The following is a 15,930-nucleotide window of genomic DNA, read 5'->3' on the forward strand; positions in this document are numbered from 1 at the left end:
TTTGGGAGTGGGGGTGGGGGGGCGAGTGTTCGGGTGGATGGAAAATGATTAAACCAAAAGGTAAAAGGCAAAGGTAGGTTTGCTGCTTAGTGGATGAGGCTGATTGTTACCTGAAAATAAAAAGAAGGGACAGAATGTGAGATCGCAAGAACTGCCGATGCTGGAGTCAGATCTAACACAGTGTGGAGCTAGAGGAACACAGCAGGCCAGGCAGCATTAGAGGAGCAGGAAAGCTGACATTTCAAGTGGGGACTCTTCTTCAAAATGTGTGAATGCCACATTGTACTAAGGGACCATAAAAATATAGGGAAACTTGATAACACAAATAACTTAAAAGGCTTTGATTCTTAATGCATGAAGAATTTGGAATAAGATAGACAAACTGATGGTGCAAATTTGAGGTCCCAAAGACTAAACTAATCAAAGGGGGCAGATGGCTCACAAGAGGCTATTAATGTTCCCAGAACAAGTAATAAGTCAGAGAGTATGGAGAGGGTCAGAAATCTAACTTCTAGCTAATCTGAAAGGTGTAGCCTTGTTAATAAAGAAAATTGAAGACATAGCAAGAAACAATGTTCAGTAGGAAGGTGTAGATTTGGTTTGGGTAGAGTTGAGGAACTGCAAAGGGCAAAAAGACCCTGATGGGAGTTGAGCACTGACCTCCCAGCAGTGATGAGAATGTCGGGCAGAAAATAAATCAGGATTTAGAAAAGGCACGTAAGAAAGGCTCTGTTACACTTTACCATGGGGGACTTCAATATGCAGGTGAACTGGGTAAATCAGGTTGGTAGCAGATCCCAGGGAAGGAATTTGTGGAATGTCTATGAGGCAGTTTTTAGAGCAGATTGTTGTACAGTCCATTACGGAACAAGTAACTCTGGATTTAGTGATATGTAATGAGGCAGACTTGATTAGAAGGCTTAAGGTGAAGGAGCTCCTAGGGGCACTGACCACAATATGACAGAATTCACCTTGCAGTTTGAAAAAGAGAAGTTGGAATCAGATATAACATTATTATAATGGAATAAAAGTAATTACAAAGGCATGAGGTAGAATCTGGCTAGTGTTGACTGGTGGGGAGCCTACCAGGGAAGATGGTGAAGTATCAATGACAGGGGTTTCTGCAAGTAATTTGGGAGACACAGCAGAAATTCAGCCAACAGGTGGCTAATATGTGTAACTCATTACCACAGAGGGCTGTGGAGGCCAAGACACTGAGGGTGTCTAAGACAAAGCTAAATAAACAAGGGAATCAAGGGTTACATGAAGAAGGCTAGATGGACAGGGTTGAGAAACATATCGGCAATGACTGAATGGCAGAGAGGCTTGATGGGCCAACTGGCTTAATTCCGCTCCTATTTCTTATGACCTTATGGTTTAAGGCACTATTTCTGCTGATGGAGAAGACGGAACAAGACAGACACTGGTCAATAACTTAAGTGGGCCATGCTGATGTTTATGTTCCACATGAGCCTCCTCCACCTGATCAGAATATCCCTCTCTCTCCTTCTTCTTCACATACTTTATCATGCTGGTCCTGAAATGCATCACCACTGCCTGTGACAGTGAGTTCCCCATTCTAACCATTCTCTGTAAAGGGGTAACAAGGTGTAGAGCTGCATGAGCACAGCAGGCCAAGCAGCATTAGAGGAGCAGGAAGGCTGACATTTCGGGCCTAGGCCCTCCTTCAGAAGGATTCTCATTCTCTGTAAAGAGCTTTTCTTGAATTCTCTATCGGATTTATTAGTGACTATAATATAGTTATACCTGCTTGTTCTGGTCTCATCTGCATGTTCAATCATTTTCTACATTTTTACTGTTTAAAATCCTTTTAAAAACTTAATTCACAGCCTCACCACTCCCTATCTCTGTAACCACCCTTCAGTTGTAAACCTTCCATTCATTTTTAAAAAGCCCAGCCTGGTCAATCTTCCTGTGAATTGAATGATTTATTGTCACATACTTTACAGTGAGAAAAACAGTAAGATCGTGAAAAGCTTTTCCAACATCATCACAACCCAACGTCATTTTGAATAATTTAAAAATAAAGGGAAAAGAATAGAAAGTTACAGCTTAAACAGAATCTATCAGTCCTGAGCCAGCTGGTCAATGGCACCCGTGCCACCATTCCTCCTTGACAGCCTCGCCGCTATCTGCACCAGCCTCAACCAATGAAGTCACCATTCCTCAAACACCATCTTTCACCACTTGCCCGATTCGCCTCTGCCTGCACCGGACCGACCAATGCCAGAGAAGCATCTCGCACAGCTGGGCTCACCTCAATGTCAACACTGCGCCCTTCTGCCACTGCTTGACCACTGCCAGCACTGAACCCAACCAACGACAATGTCACCAATCCTCAGCCGCCATCTTTCACCGTTGGGCCTACCTCACCGATGTAGTGGCTGCTAATTCCGATGCCAGGTTCCATGCTCGCTCCACAAAGTGTGCAATGGCGCACCAGGAAGGGTGTAATGGCTCACCGGTAAGTGTGTAATTGTTCACAAGCAAGTGTGTATTGGCTCACTCGAGGTCCGCACCAGGCCTACTCATGTACACGCTAGGTTCGCTCGAAGTCCATGAGGTCTGCCGCCGATGCCATCGAGATCAAGAGGTAAGTAAGGAAAATAGAAGATAGAAAGGAAAAAAGAGACAAAAAAGAAAAGCATTTGGAGTGGAGGAGCTCCAGTTCAGGAGTCCTATTCCATCGCCACTTTGCACAATTTCATTCCTGGTTTGAGTACCTCACCTTTATGGTAGCTGTCTCCCATTTCTTTACAGTGTAAAGGTTTCACACGTGTGTCACAACATTTGATTTAAACCCATCGCCCCAGTCTCCTTGCTGCCCTTCATCTCACCTTTCCTGGAGTTATCTAATCTCAGATTTAAAATCCTCAGGATGAGGACGTGTTTCAGCTCTCGCAGCTCACCACAGGAAGGCAAGTTTCAATCAATGGCTTGCTGAGCGTATACACTGGAGACAGCTCAACACAACGGGTGTGAGCTGTCAATCAGTGGGTGAAGTAATCCAACAAACTGGCTGTGATCTACAATCCATGAGGAGGTTTCATACCGGCTGATTCATTATCTAACCCCTGTCATTTTAAATATATCGTTTAACATGTACTGAATATAAGACTATTATTTTTCCAAAGAGAGTGGAAATGGTCAAAAGGTCCTAAATATAATGACAAACATTTGATCCTTAAAGCATAAGATAATTGTTTCACAAACACTAATAACATATCACCAGCACATTTAAAATACTGTTATGGTAGCTGTTTTTGCTCTGTGCAAAGTAGCAGAATGGAAGTATACCTTTGCTGCATCAAGCTGTCAACTGAAGGAAAAGCTTTGTGTGGGACTTCAACAAGAGTCTTGCCTATCAACACATTGCTGGTAAAATGCCATAAGAAGCAAACTAGCCTTTCTTCTTTTTTGTAACAATACGAATATAAATGAACTGTATATCAAACTGCCATGTACCAGGTGGGCTGAATGGCCTGTTTCTGCAGCGTACATTCTTTATAGGTTTGGTATTTTCTCAATGCATCATGAGGATGGGGAGCTGGTGCGGCGAACATCCAGAAATCAGAAAGATGGCAAGGCTGGGCTGTTCTTATCAGGGATGATTTCGTGGCAATGACATCACAGTTGGTGAGCAGGATAAGGAACTGAGGACAACTGGAAGTGACCATTAATAATGACAGGTCATCAGCCTGATATACTCACTGTTTCTCTCCACAGATATAGCCTGTACCACAGAGTGCTGCATCTTGTCTCTTTATTTCAGATTTTAAATTTCCAGATGATTTTGCTTTGCAATATAAATACACATTTGTTATTTAATGTCCTCTGCTGGATCACTTTTGCTAGCATAGGTGTTTTTTTCTCTGTCCTCACAGCAAGATTAATGAGGTGTTGAACTAATGAAAAGGCATGAAGTAACATTGCTTTTCAGAAACAGTGCTGACTCCTGACCCATGGACTCTTGTGCTCATGTTGCTTCCAGATGTGAAACTGCTCCAGTGGGAAGATCCATGGGGCCTGGATGGATCAAGCACAACTTTCTATAAATAATTTAGCAGGCAGTTCCAAAGTTCTCATAAAATGAGGATCAAGAGCTTTTCACAGCCCCCTCCTGAGACATTTACCCTGAAAGATTATTTACAAACAGCACTGATTCCAAGTCAGGAAGGCACAAAATAAAACGTGGCATGTCCCATCAACTTTGAGAGCACCTTTAGTATCGGAAAACATCTATAGATGCTTCACAGGAGTCCATACTCAAAGAAGAACTTGTCCTCAAACCCAAGAAGGAAATATTAGTAAAGGTGGTGTTAGGTATAAATTTTAAGGAGTATTTCAAAAGACAAGAGAGATAGAGACTCAGAGAGATTAACAGATGGAATTTGACAGTTTAGAGCCTAACATCCTCTATTATTTAGATGCATAATATTGGTTCTGGTTTCCAATAACTGTTTCATTGGTCCTGCTGAAGTTGACTTGCATCATTCTTCTCATCCAACATAATTCACATTGACTATTCTGTAGCTGCTGAAGTTGTTGTGATTAGCCCAGTTATTGTATGATCTAGATTTAGCCTTGCTGTATTGGCAAGGTTCATAACAGCTCCGTTTCAAAAGCTCCAAATACCTTCCCTACGTGTGTGTCTCTTCTACCAATCTTTTGTCAAAGATTATGGACTTGACTAAGCAAGGCAGGAATTCAAAGTGTGATAAAAATCTATAATGAATTATTGCTCTTCCAGCTGTTATGTTAACACAGTTAACAATAATGACTTAACAGATGTGAAGCATTTTAGAATGCTCTGAGGGGAGAACTTTTTTCTTCTGAGTACGTCAGAGTCTGAGATTCAATCCCTCAAGGGGATTCACTAGAAGCAGATCCATCAATTTATTTAAAAAAAACATTTGGATATGCAAATAAAGCAGCCCAACTGCAGAACTGCAGACCAAGAATTGCAAAGTGGGATAAGCGTGAATAGCTCTTTTTCAGCTGACTCAGACAGGATGGGCCGAATGATCTCATCCTGTGCCATAAATGGCATGTGTCCTATCAATAAAATTTTGACCCAGATTATAAATCTTATCTTTACAAAGGATGCAAACCTTAACCTAAAAACGATGAATAAAGACAAGCACGTTTGTCTCTTTGGCTAATTCAATTTCCAGAAGTTTGAGTCTTTGTGCCCATTAGTTGATTAGGAAAATTATATGAAAAGGTACTCCTGCAGAGTATAAATTCCCATAAGAAATATCAGCTTGATGAACTATCATCTTATCTCATGAGCCTTTTCCTGGATTATCAATTTCGTATTTGACAATACACATGGGTTCCAACACACCAACAAGACCAGATATTTCTAGCTTTGATTTGTACTTAACTACATTAATAATGAAAATGGCTTGGAAAATGTAATTTATTTGTATCTGTTGCTAATGGATTGACCTTATGTTTTGTGTGCAGTGAGAGAGAGAAAGAGGAAGAGTGAGACAATTATAGAAACATAGTTATTCAGTCCCTAGAGCTACCTCTGCTATTCGATTAAACAAGTTTTATGTTCAATTCCATTCATTATCTCAACCCCATATCCCTTTACCCAACGAAAATTCATTGATACAGCAGCAAAATATCATTGATGCTAGAAATCTGAAAATTAGACTGGAAGTGCTAGAAATATACAGCAGATCTGGCAGAACTGGTGCGGGGTGTGACAGAGTTTACCTTTCAGCTTGATGGCCTTTCATCAGAATTGTACATAACTGGAGACGTATTGGGTTTAAGCAAATGAGGATGTGAAAGATTGGTTAAAGAACAAAAAAAGAGAGATTAAATGAATGGCTCAATGGATAAAGGAAGTGGTAACAGGATAATTATCCTTTCGATCCTAAAGAACTGAAGCCTTCTGTGGGTGACCATGTGCCAGATTTCTGGAGCTCTTCATTTGAAAATGAGCCCTGGATTTTCACCTAAATAAGCCGGTTCCAGTTTTGTCTCTTCAGTTTTTATTCCTCCACCAGAGGGGGGAATGCCTGCTTGCACCATCACACTCTTCCATGTTTGAAAAGCCTCAATTACCATTCCTTGATGTACTAAACTCAAATCTTATTTCCCACTATCTTCGAGCACACATTTACTTCATTAAACCAACTGAACAGTATTAGAAGATAACAAAGTGTGGAGCTGGATGAACACAGCAGGCGAAGAGTCTCTCCATCTTCGGTCCACCTCCCCCTCTCTCCCAAAAGTTCCCTCTCCCCATCCCCCCCTCTGATGAAGGATCTAGGCCCGAAACATCAGCTTTTGTGCTCCTGAGATGCTGCTTTGCCTGCTGTGTTCATCCAGCTCCACAATTTGTTATCTTGGATTCTCCAGCGTCTGCAGTTCCCATTATCACTGAACAGTATTACAACTGTTACTAGAAGCCTGTTCCCTGTGCAATCAAAAGCTCACTGAACTGTATTATTGGGGCTGTTTGAAAAAACCCATTGCGCAAATCATAAGGTAGCAGTGGAGGGAAATTAATTTATATCAATCACAAAAATTAGGTTAAAAGTCTGTTACTGTTTCCTGCTGTAATAGGTTGCATCCCTGCTTCTGAGCCAGCAGCTTCAGGTTCAAGTACCACACCAGGATTTAACAGCCAAGGAAGGAACGTTCATAACACAGACAAACAGGTTGAGTAACCATGCAATGATACACATGTCAATACAGCCTGTCAATGCAGGAGAGGTTCCTGGTCTTTGAATAATTTTTTAAGGCAGAGATAGGTAGGGTTTTGAAGAAAAACTGGGTGAAAAGTTATCAGGGTAGGCAAGGATATGGAGTCATCAGATTAGCCGTGATCTTATGGAATAATGGAGCAGGCTTGTGTGTATAAATGGCCTGATCCTGCTTCTGCCCTAACCTGTACGTTCATAAGTATTTTGGGACATCCTGAGGTTTGTATAAGATAACAGACAAATGCAAAAGCTCTGTCTTTCATCTATAAAATCAGCCTTCCTCCCAATGATTCCATCTAGACTTCTGACTGCCTCGGAAAAGCAGCCAGCTTAGTCAAAAACATTCTCACCCCGGTTATACTCTCTTCCACCCTCTTCCATCAGGCAGAAGAATCAAAAGTTTGAGAACAGATTTAAGAACTGCATTCTCCCCGTTGTTACCAGACTTATGAATGGACCCTTCATATATTAACGGTGATCTTTCTCTGCACCTTCTCTGTAACTGTAATACTTTAATTTGCATTCTATGCTATTACCCTGATGGACTTCTGAAAAGTATGATTTGTCTGGGTGACATGCAAAACAAGATTCTAAGCAAGGGTCACCGGACCTGAAACATTCACTCTGATTTTTTTTCTTCACAGCTGCTGACAGACCTGCTGAGCTTTTCCTGCTACTTCCATTTTCGTTCAAGATTTTTCACTGTACCTTCGTTTATGTGACAATAATAAATCAAACCAAATCAAATCAAATCAAATCATTCCTAACCCTCCCATATCATTTATCAGCCTCAACTCCCTGCCACACCTCTCTCCCAGAAGGATCAATCAGCTGCTCCTCTTCCTCATCACCCTGTTTGCTGCGCTGTGTTTCAAATACAGAACAAAGTGAGATGTGATGGAGGACACTTACGTTCAGCAAGGATCAGTGGTGGGTAAGCCAGGTAGTATCCAAGCTCAGCAGCTGTCAAGTGATGCAAAAGGCTGCTGGCCGTTGTGCCGTTGAGAAGCGTACTTTCATTTCTCACTGCATACACCATTGTGACAGCTGTAGAGCCGTCAGCAACAGACGTGTTCAAAATCTAAAGGGAAAACAACATACATGTGGCATTTAGATGTTTCGTCTCCTCCTATCCATAAAGTCCCTGCTTGCACACATACTTTGATGATATTTAACCTTTAATACATAGCTTTGAAGCAATAAACATCCTCTAAGCCAAAGGCTTTTAACAACAGCAATACATAAAACAAAACAAACTTTTGGAACAGCACAGAGATAACAAGGTGTGGAGCTGGGTGAACACAGCAGGCCAAGCAGCATCTTAGGAGCACAAAAGCCGACTTGACATTTCGGGCCTAGACCCTTCATCATCTAGGCCCAAAACGTCATGTCGGGTTTTGTGCTCCTAAGATGCTGCTGGGCCTGCTGTGTTCATCTAGCTCCACACATTGTTATCTCGGATTCTCCAGCATCTGCAGTTCCTACTATCTCTGATACAATTTTGAAACAGCACAACCCCCTTTGCACGCGTTCTGCATCTATTTTAAAAAATGTCCTTAAATTTTACAACCTTTTCAAATAATATAACAGCACATGCCTTAAACTAAACAAATCCTTTCAATACATAAACTGGAAATGGCATAAGTTCCTTAAATTAAAAAAAATTGCGATGACACAATATAGCCCCTTTAAAATGGCACAAACTATTTAAGTAATAAACCATTGCAATGATGCATACCCTTTAAATAAAAAAACTGCTGAAGCAAGATATACCCTTCGCACATGCATCCCTTCTAATTGTCTGCTTCTTTTAAAAAAAATTACCCTTTAATCTTGATTTACAATTTGCAACATGTTAAAGTATGCGCAAATTACATGATTTACAATGTGCAATCTACACATTGCAGAAAATGCACATGAAAGACGCAGCTGAAAATAGTTACGTGAAACATAACTGTGACAAGGAGAAAAACTCAGGTACCTTGACAATCCAGAATGCCTAACTTAATAGGAGGCTCATTAAAAATCTTCTGGCTTTGTAGAGGGCTTTGCAATGCATTGCTCGTCTCTTGTGGGTTAATAGGTCACTCTAAATCCTGGATAAGCTCAGAAATTAGATCTAATTTTATCCATCACAATTCTAACAAAGCTCTATCTTTCTGAAACTGGAGGATCCAATAATTTATTAGGGACATTAAATTGTACAATTTCAAATTAGAAAGGATAAGCAAGATGTACTGTTCTATGTTCTATGTTCTATGTTAACATTTGTTCTGGTTTGTACACTTTAATCTCAACATTCTGATACTGAATTCACAGATTGATGCAGCACAGAAGGACCCCATTCAGACATGGTGTCTCTTCGAAAGAGTTGTTCAATTAGTTCCACTCCTCCATTGTCTCCCGGAAGACCAGCAAGCCTTTCCCCTTCAATTATTTCTCCAGTTACTACTGAATCTGCTCCCTCCACACTTTCAGGCAGAACATCATAAAAACAGGGTGCATGAAAAATATACTCTTATCTTCTCCACATTTGACTACTGGTCTTGCAGCCACTGGAAACAGTTTCTCCTTATTCATGCTGACAGAGCCCCTAGAGAATACAGTGCCTCTGAAAATTCTTTTTAACCTTCAAAATTAGGACAGGACAGTGGGTGAACAACAAAACCTGCTTCGCAACAAACCCACTGGAAACTGGATTTCCATTTGCTGACAAGGTCAGGATCATGTGTGGATGCAATTTAAAAACTGGTCCCCAAATTGTCTCTGGATCTCAGCGCCTCCAACATACGCTATGATTTTCAAATGGATGCTCATAAAGCGGAATGTATGCCTCTAAATAATGGCTTATTAAGTTCTCTGATAGCTTCTAATCAAACCTTTGAGGTTGAGGACCAGGCTTGTAAAGGTGAAAGAAACCTTTTTTACCAGCTGCCAGACGTATTATGTCAAGAAGTGAAAGTTTGTTCTAAAGGGATGAAAAGTATTGATCCATGGTGCTTTTCATGCTGGTGTGGCACCATGCATTTACTTTGCCTGAGTGGCCCACTTTCCTCTTCTCAAAACTGCTGGCCTTCCAAGAAGCTATTCTAGTCATCACTACCAAATGGGGAAGCAATGGTGCAGTGGTATTTTTGTTAGTCGGTTAATTCAGAGACTCACCTAATGTTCTGGGGACCCGGGTTCAAATTCTGCCATGGCAGATGGTGAAATTTGAATTCAATGAAAATCTGGAATCAAGAGTCTAATGATGACCATAAATCCATTGTCGATTGTTGGGAAAAATCCATCTGGTTCACTACTGTCCTTTCGAGAAGAAAATCCGTCATCCTTGCCTGGTCCAGCCTATATGTGACTCCAGGCCCACGGGAATGTGATTAACTCTTAACTGCCTTCTGGGCAATTAGAAATGGGCAATAAGTGCTGGCCGAGCCAGAAATATCCTCGTCCCATGAGTGAATTAACCATGGATGCCATCTACTTTTGCTGCTGGCATTAGACAGACAGCTCCCAACTTTTGGGGATATTCAGCACCACCAATAAAATGCCAAGCTCACCTCCTGCAAAATTGGGGCATTAACATTTCAAAGCAATGTAGCATTAGTGGGAGGTGGAACATTTCTGGGCTTTGGGGTCTTTAGCCTTTAATGAAAATCTGTCCTTGTGCTGAAATTAGAATAATGAAACCAGTGTCACTTACAACTAATGATGTACATAATGATGCAGAATTGAATAAGAAGGATTTGAATGAATGAATCAGCAAATGATATAATTAGGAGTTCATCCTATTGGGATTCATCAGATTACGAAGTATAAAATACTAGTCAATGAGATCTTTAATATGTAGCTGGAAGATAAGCTATTTTTCTAATCAACCTGTTCAGAAATATTTTTACACACCTCTAAAGCAGGCAGGACTTGTACCTGGGCCTCCCATTCCAGGTGTAGACACTACCACTGTGCTACAGGAGGGCCTACCTGGAATAACTTTTAAAGTTGGCCTTTTTTCAATCAGTCTGTTCAGTCATGTTATTGTACAAAAAGGGGACAAACAGGCGGCTGGAGGAACAGAGGAAGCCAGGCAGCATCTGGAGGAAAGGAGGAGTCAACATTTCAGGTATTACCCTCATCCAGGACCGGATATGGGGGCAAGAGGATCTGCAGATAAGGGCAGAGGGGGGTAGGGGAATGGTGATGATAGGTGGACACTGGTAGTATGTACATCCTAGTTGGTTGATGGGAGGGTTGAATCCAGTTGGTGGCTGGAAGGGACAGTCAACAGGTGAAATGGGAGGGAAGAGGTGGGGCTGGAAGGGGAGGCAGGGAATGGGTGAGAAGGTTATTTGAAATGAGAGAACTCAATGTAGAGTCCTCCAGGCTGTACAGTGTCCAGGTGGAAGATAAGGTGTAGTTCCTCAAATTTGCATTCTGAATCGATGAAGGACTGGAAGAGGCTGAGTACGGACATGTCGGAGGGACAGTAGGGCAGTGAAGGAGAAGTTGATATGGTTGGTGACCGGGAGGTTAGGTTGGCCACTATGGGTCAGGCGAAGATGTACAGTGAAACGGTCAGCTTTACGTTTGGTCTCACTGATGTAGAGACCACATCGGGAGCACCCAATGCAATAGACTAGGTTGGAGGAGATGCAGGTGAAGCTCTGTCTCACCTAGAAGGAGTGTTTAGGGAACTGGATGGAGGTGGGGAGGCAGGGTGTGTGGCCAGGTATCTCGGACAGTTACAGCGCAGATTACCACAACGTGGAATTCTTCTTGCACTGCCTCCATGCCTTCTTCTTCGATAGAGATGCCCAATCACCCTCTGGGGACCCCTTCTCTGACCTCCAACCTTCCTCCTCCACTTGGACACCCCCTTCTGGCCTCTTACCCACTCTGGACCTCTTCACTGTTGCATTGGCAGTTAGCATCAACTGCCTCAAATTCTCCACCACCCCACCCCCCAAATCACCCACTGCAACCTCTCTTCCTCTGAATGTGCAGTGCTCCACTCTCTCCGCACCAATCCCTGCTTCACCATCAAACCCGCTGACAAAGGCAGGGTGGTGGTAGTCTGGAGGACTGACCTCTATGTCACAGGGGCCAAAGGCTAACTCTCCGATACCACGTCTTAGCTCCCCCTTGACCATGACCCCACCATGGCCCATCAAGCCACCATCTCCTACACTGTCCATGACCTCACTGGCCTCCCCTCCACCACGTCCAGCCCAATAGGCCCCCAGCCCCACACTGCCCGATTCTACCTGCTCCTCAAGATGCACAAGCCCAACTACCCCGGCAACGCATCGTCTCCACATGCCCCACCAACCCATCTCTTCCGAACTCGACTCCATTCTCTCCCCTTGCCCTCCATGCCCTCCACCCCCTTGGAAACTTGCACTTCTCTGGCCCCCAACACTTAATCTTTACTGCAGGTGTGCGATCCCTACACACATTCATCCCCAACAGGTGCCAGCTTTTCCCTCTCCAACAGACCCATCAGATCCAACCACCACCGCCCCCACCCCCACCAATACCTGCCTCTGCCTTGCTGACCTAGTCCTCACCCTCAATAACATTTCCTTCAATTCTTCCCACTTTCTCCAAATCCAGCAGGTTGCCATGGGCACTCACATGGACCCCAGCTATGCCAGCCTATTGGTAAGTTATCTCGAACAGTCCCTCTTCAGTGTGAACACTGGCACTGTTCCCCAACTCTTCTGCCGTTACATCGATGACTGCATCAGTGCAGCATCCTGCACCCAGACCGAACTGGAGCAGTTCATCGTCTTTGCAAATAACTCCCACCCCACCCTCAAATTCACCTGGTCTATCTCAGACAACTCCATCCCATTCCTTGACCTTTCCATTTCCATTTCTGGTGACAGTTTACAGACCAACATTCACAATAAACCCACAGACTCCTGTAGCTACCTTGTCTACACCACCTCCCACCCTATATCCTGCAATAACTCCATCCCATTTTCCCAACTTCTCCATCTCCGTCGCATCTGCTTTGATGAGGAAATATTCCACTCCCAAGCATCCTGGATGCCTCCTTTTTCAGACAATATTCTTCCTCCCTCTGCCATCCAGACAGCCCTCCACCGTGCCTCCTCCATTCCATGGTCTACTGCTTTTAACCACCAAACCCCCTGCAAACAAAATAAAGACAGGGACCCCCTTGACCTCATTTTCCACCCCACCATCCAACGTATCATTCTCAAACACTTCCGCCGATTCCAATTAGTCCCCACCACCCAGAACATCCTCCTCTCCCCATCCCTCTCTGCCTTCCCTAAGGACCATTCCCTTCGCCACTCCTTAGTTAGTGCGACACTCCCCACCAACCACTCCAATCTCCCCCACCCATGTACCTTCCTCTGTAATTGTACAAGGTGCAAAGCCTGCCAACATACCACCTCCCTCCCCTCCATCCAGGTCCCTAAACGGTCCTTCCAGGTGAGATAGAACTTCATCTGCATTTCTTCCAAACTAGTCTACTGCACCCTGTGCTCCCAAAGTGGTCTTCTCTACGTCAGTAAGACCAAGCGTAGCCCAGATGACTGTTTCACCGAGCATCTTCACCTGCCCCATAACGGCCAGCCTAACCTCCCAGTCACCGCCCATTTCAACAACACCGCCCCCCGACCCCCCACTTCAATCCTTGGCCTCCTCCAGTCTTGCAGCAACTCAGAACACAAATTTGAGGAACAACACGTTATCTGTCGCTGGGGCACCCTACAGCCTGAAGGACTCAACACTGAGTTCTCCAATTTCAATTAAGCTTCCAAACCATTCCCCAGTTCCCTTTCAGCCCCACCTCCTCCCTTCCATTCCACCTTTTGACCCTCCTTTCCAGCCACCAGCCAGACTAATCCCTCCCATCGACCAACCAAGTCATACCTACAACCAGTGTCCACCTATCACCACCATTCTGCTACACCACCCTCTCCCGCTTTATCTACACATAGCCTTACCCACCAACATCCAGTCCTGAAGAAGGGTAATACCCAAAGCATTGGCTTCTTCTTTCCTCCAGATGCTGCCTGGCCAGTTGTGTTCTTCCAGCCACCTGTTTGTCTACCTCGGGTTCCAGCATCTGCAGTTTATTTTGTTTCTAACTATGTTATTACACATCTCTGGAGCAGGTGGGTCTAGTGGACAGGCCTCTCAGTAAAGGAAAGGGACACAACTATTCAGGGCCACAAGAGGGCCCAGATGGGAGAAAAATGGTACAAAAGAACAAACCCCACCTGAGGTGGCAAAAATAGCAAATTACAAATCACCAGACAAAATGAATAGAGTGATGGAGAATTGATTAGATTTGTGAAAGAGGCCACGCTGAATATCTATTGTTGTCATGGTGATATTAATCTTTCAGAAAACTGAATGGATGCAGAAGGTCTACCTGAGGGGAAAAAGAGACCAACAATGAAAACAGTAATGACAGACTGCTCTCCATCGCAAAATGAGAATCGGAGAATCAAACCTGACATTTTATGAGGAATAGGACTACTATAATAAAGCACAAAGAGAAGTCGAGAGTAACCAACCAGTTTTAACTTCGTTCAATGACATTATATTTGCAAAGAGTGCTAACATCCCATGTGTGGAATTTTACACAGAGTTATGAATGTTATGACTGCAAATTGGCGCTTCCTTCCAGACAAAGTACAATGAGGTGATGGTTGTCTGAGTGACCATTAATCAGAAGTCTGAGCTTATAATTAAAGAGCTTGCAGTGTGAACCTCAGTGTCTGTAATTTGAGAAATGGAATTAAATTTGAAAATTTTCAAAACAAAACTGGTACAAGTGACCAGGAATGGATCTCACTAATGTCTTTTTGGGATCAGGAATCCTGTCTTCCTTATCCAATCAAACTTGGTGTAAAGATAATAAAATGTGAGGCTGGATGAACACAACAGGCCCAGCAGCATCTCAGGAGCACAAAAGCTGACGTTTCGGGCCTAGACCCTTCATCAGAGAGGGGGATTGGGTGAGGGTTCTGGAATAAATAGGGAGAGAGGGAGAGGCGGACGTGCTTAACACTGAAGAGAAATGGCCTAACAATGCCATTCAGTTGCATCGAGATTCAAAGAATGGAAGCTTTAGGGAAAGCTGAGAGAAGTACAGAAGTACAGAGCTCTCTGATGAAGGGTCTCAGCCCGAAACGTCAGCTTTTGTGCTCCTGAGATGCTGCTTGGCCTGCTGTGTTCATCCAGCTTCACACTTTATTATCTCAGAAGTACAGAGGGAACCTGCGGCTAATCCAAGAAAAGATCGAGGCAGGAATAGTGGCAAGAGAGGAAGAAAGTGGAGGAGATAGTGAAGAGTTTGTGGGAAAGTTGGTATGCAAAGTGAAGGGTAGAGGAAATAACTGTGTTGAGATAGTGGAGTTCACAGCAAGCAGTAGGAGATCCAGCAAGTCACTTATGCTGCCTCTTCTATAGGAGAGCTCATAAGATCAATAAGAGGAACACACTGAATCTGAACTACCCTCCATCCTTCAACAACCTCCATTGTAGTATCTTTACAAAGCTCTCCAGCTTTCAAGATGTTTACTGAGACCTGCACGCTTGCTCATATATTCCAGTCACTGACCAGCCACACTGGGGAGCAGAGGTCACTTGCAAAGAGGAAAGAAAGACTTAAGGTTACATTGTCGCTTTCACAGAACTTCAGGACATCTCAAAATGCTTTGCAGCCAATTGAGTACTTTGGAAATGCAGTTGTTATTGTCAGGCAGGATATGCAGAAGCCAATTTTTGAATAGCAAAATCTCACAAACAGAAATGTGCTAAATAAACAGGTAATCTAATTGAAGAATAAATGTGGGATTAGACTGTGGAACAACCCACAGAGGTCTATATCAAATCAATATTAAGAGCTGTGGTCCAAGCTACTTTAATACAACAACAGCTCCTATTGCATGAATGCTCCTAAAAATTCACTGATCATAAACATATCTAGAAATCCACTAAAGAAATTTTGAGACGAGGCTATTTTTGCTTCAATTTCCAACGCTTCTAAGTGTGATGATATTATGGCTTTAAGAGATGTAGTTGGTCATTTCTATTGATGAAGAAAGGTTCAAACAGATATGCCAAGCAGAATTCTCCAAAGGCAATAAAATAAACAGCTTGCGAGGCCTCTGAGACTTTTTTCCAAATTGGAACAATAGATGCA

General features: G+C 43.3%; 1 protein-coding gene across 2 annotated transcripts in view; it reads right to left on the minus strand.

Moving 5' to 3' along the window:
• Positions 1-15,930, minus strand: part of kiaa1549la (KIAA1549-like a) — a 254,858-nt gene that overhangs the window by 119,159 nt on the left and 119,769 nt on the right. For both annotated transcript variants that reach the window (XM_059652107.1, XM_059652108.1), the window contains exon 6: positions 7,659-7,827. In XM_059652107.1, the coding sequence (XP_059508090.1) occupies positions 7,659-7,827 (169 nt within the window). The remainder of the gene's footprint in view (positions 1-7,658; positions 7,828-15,930) is intronic.

The sequence above is a fragment of the Stegostoma tigrinum genome, chromosome 17 (genome assembly GCF_030684315.1).
Source record: "Stegostoma tigrinum isolate sSteTig4 chromosome 17, sSteTig4.hap1, whole genome shotgun sequence".
Classification (NCBI taxonomy): Eukaryota; Metazoa; Chordata; class Chondrichthyes; order Orectolobiformes; family Stegostomatidae; genus Stegostoma; species Stegostoma tigrinum.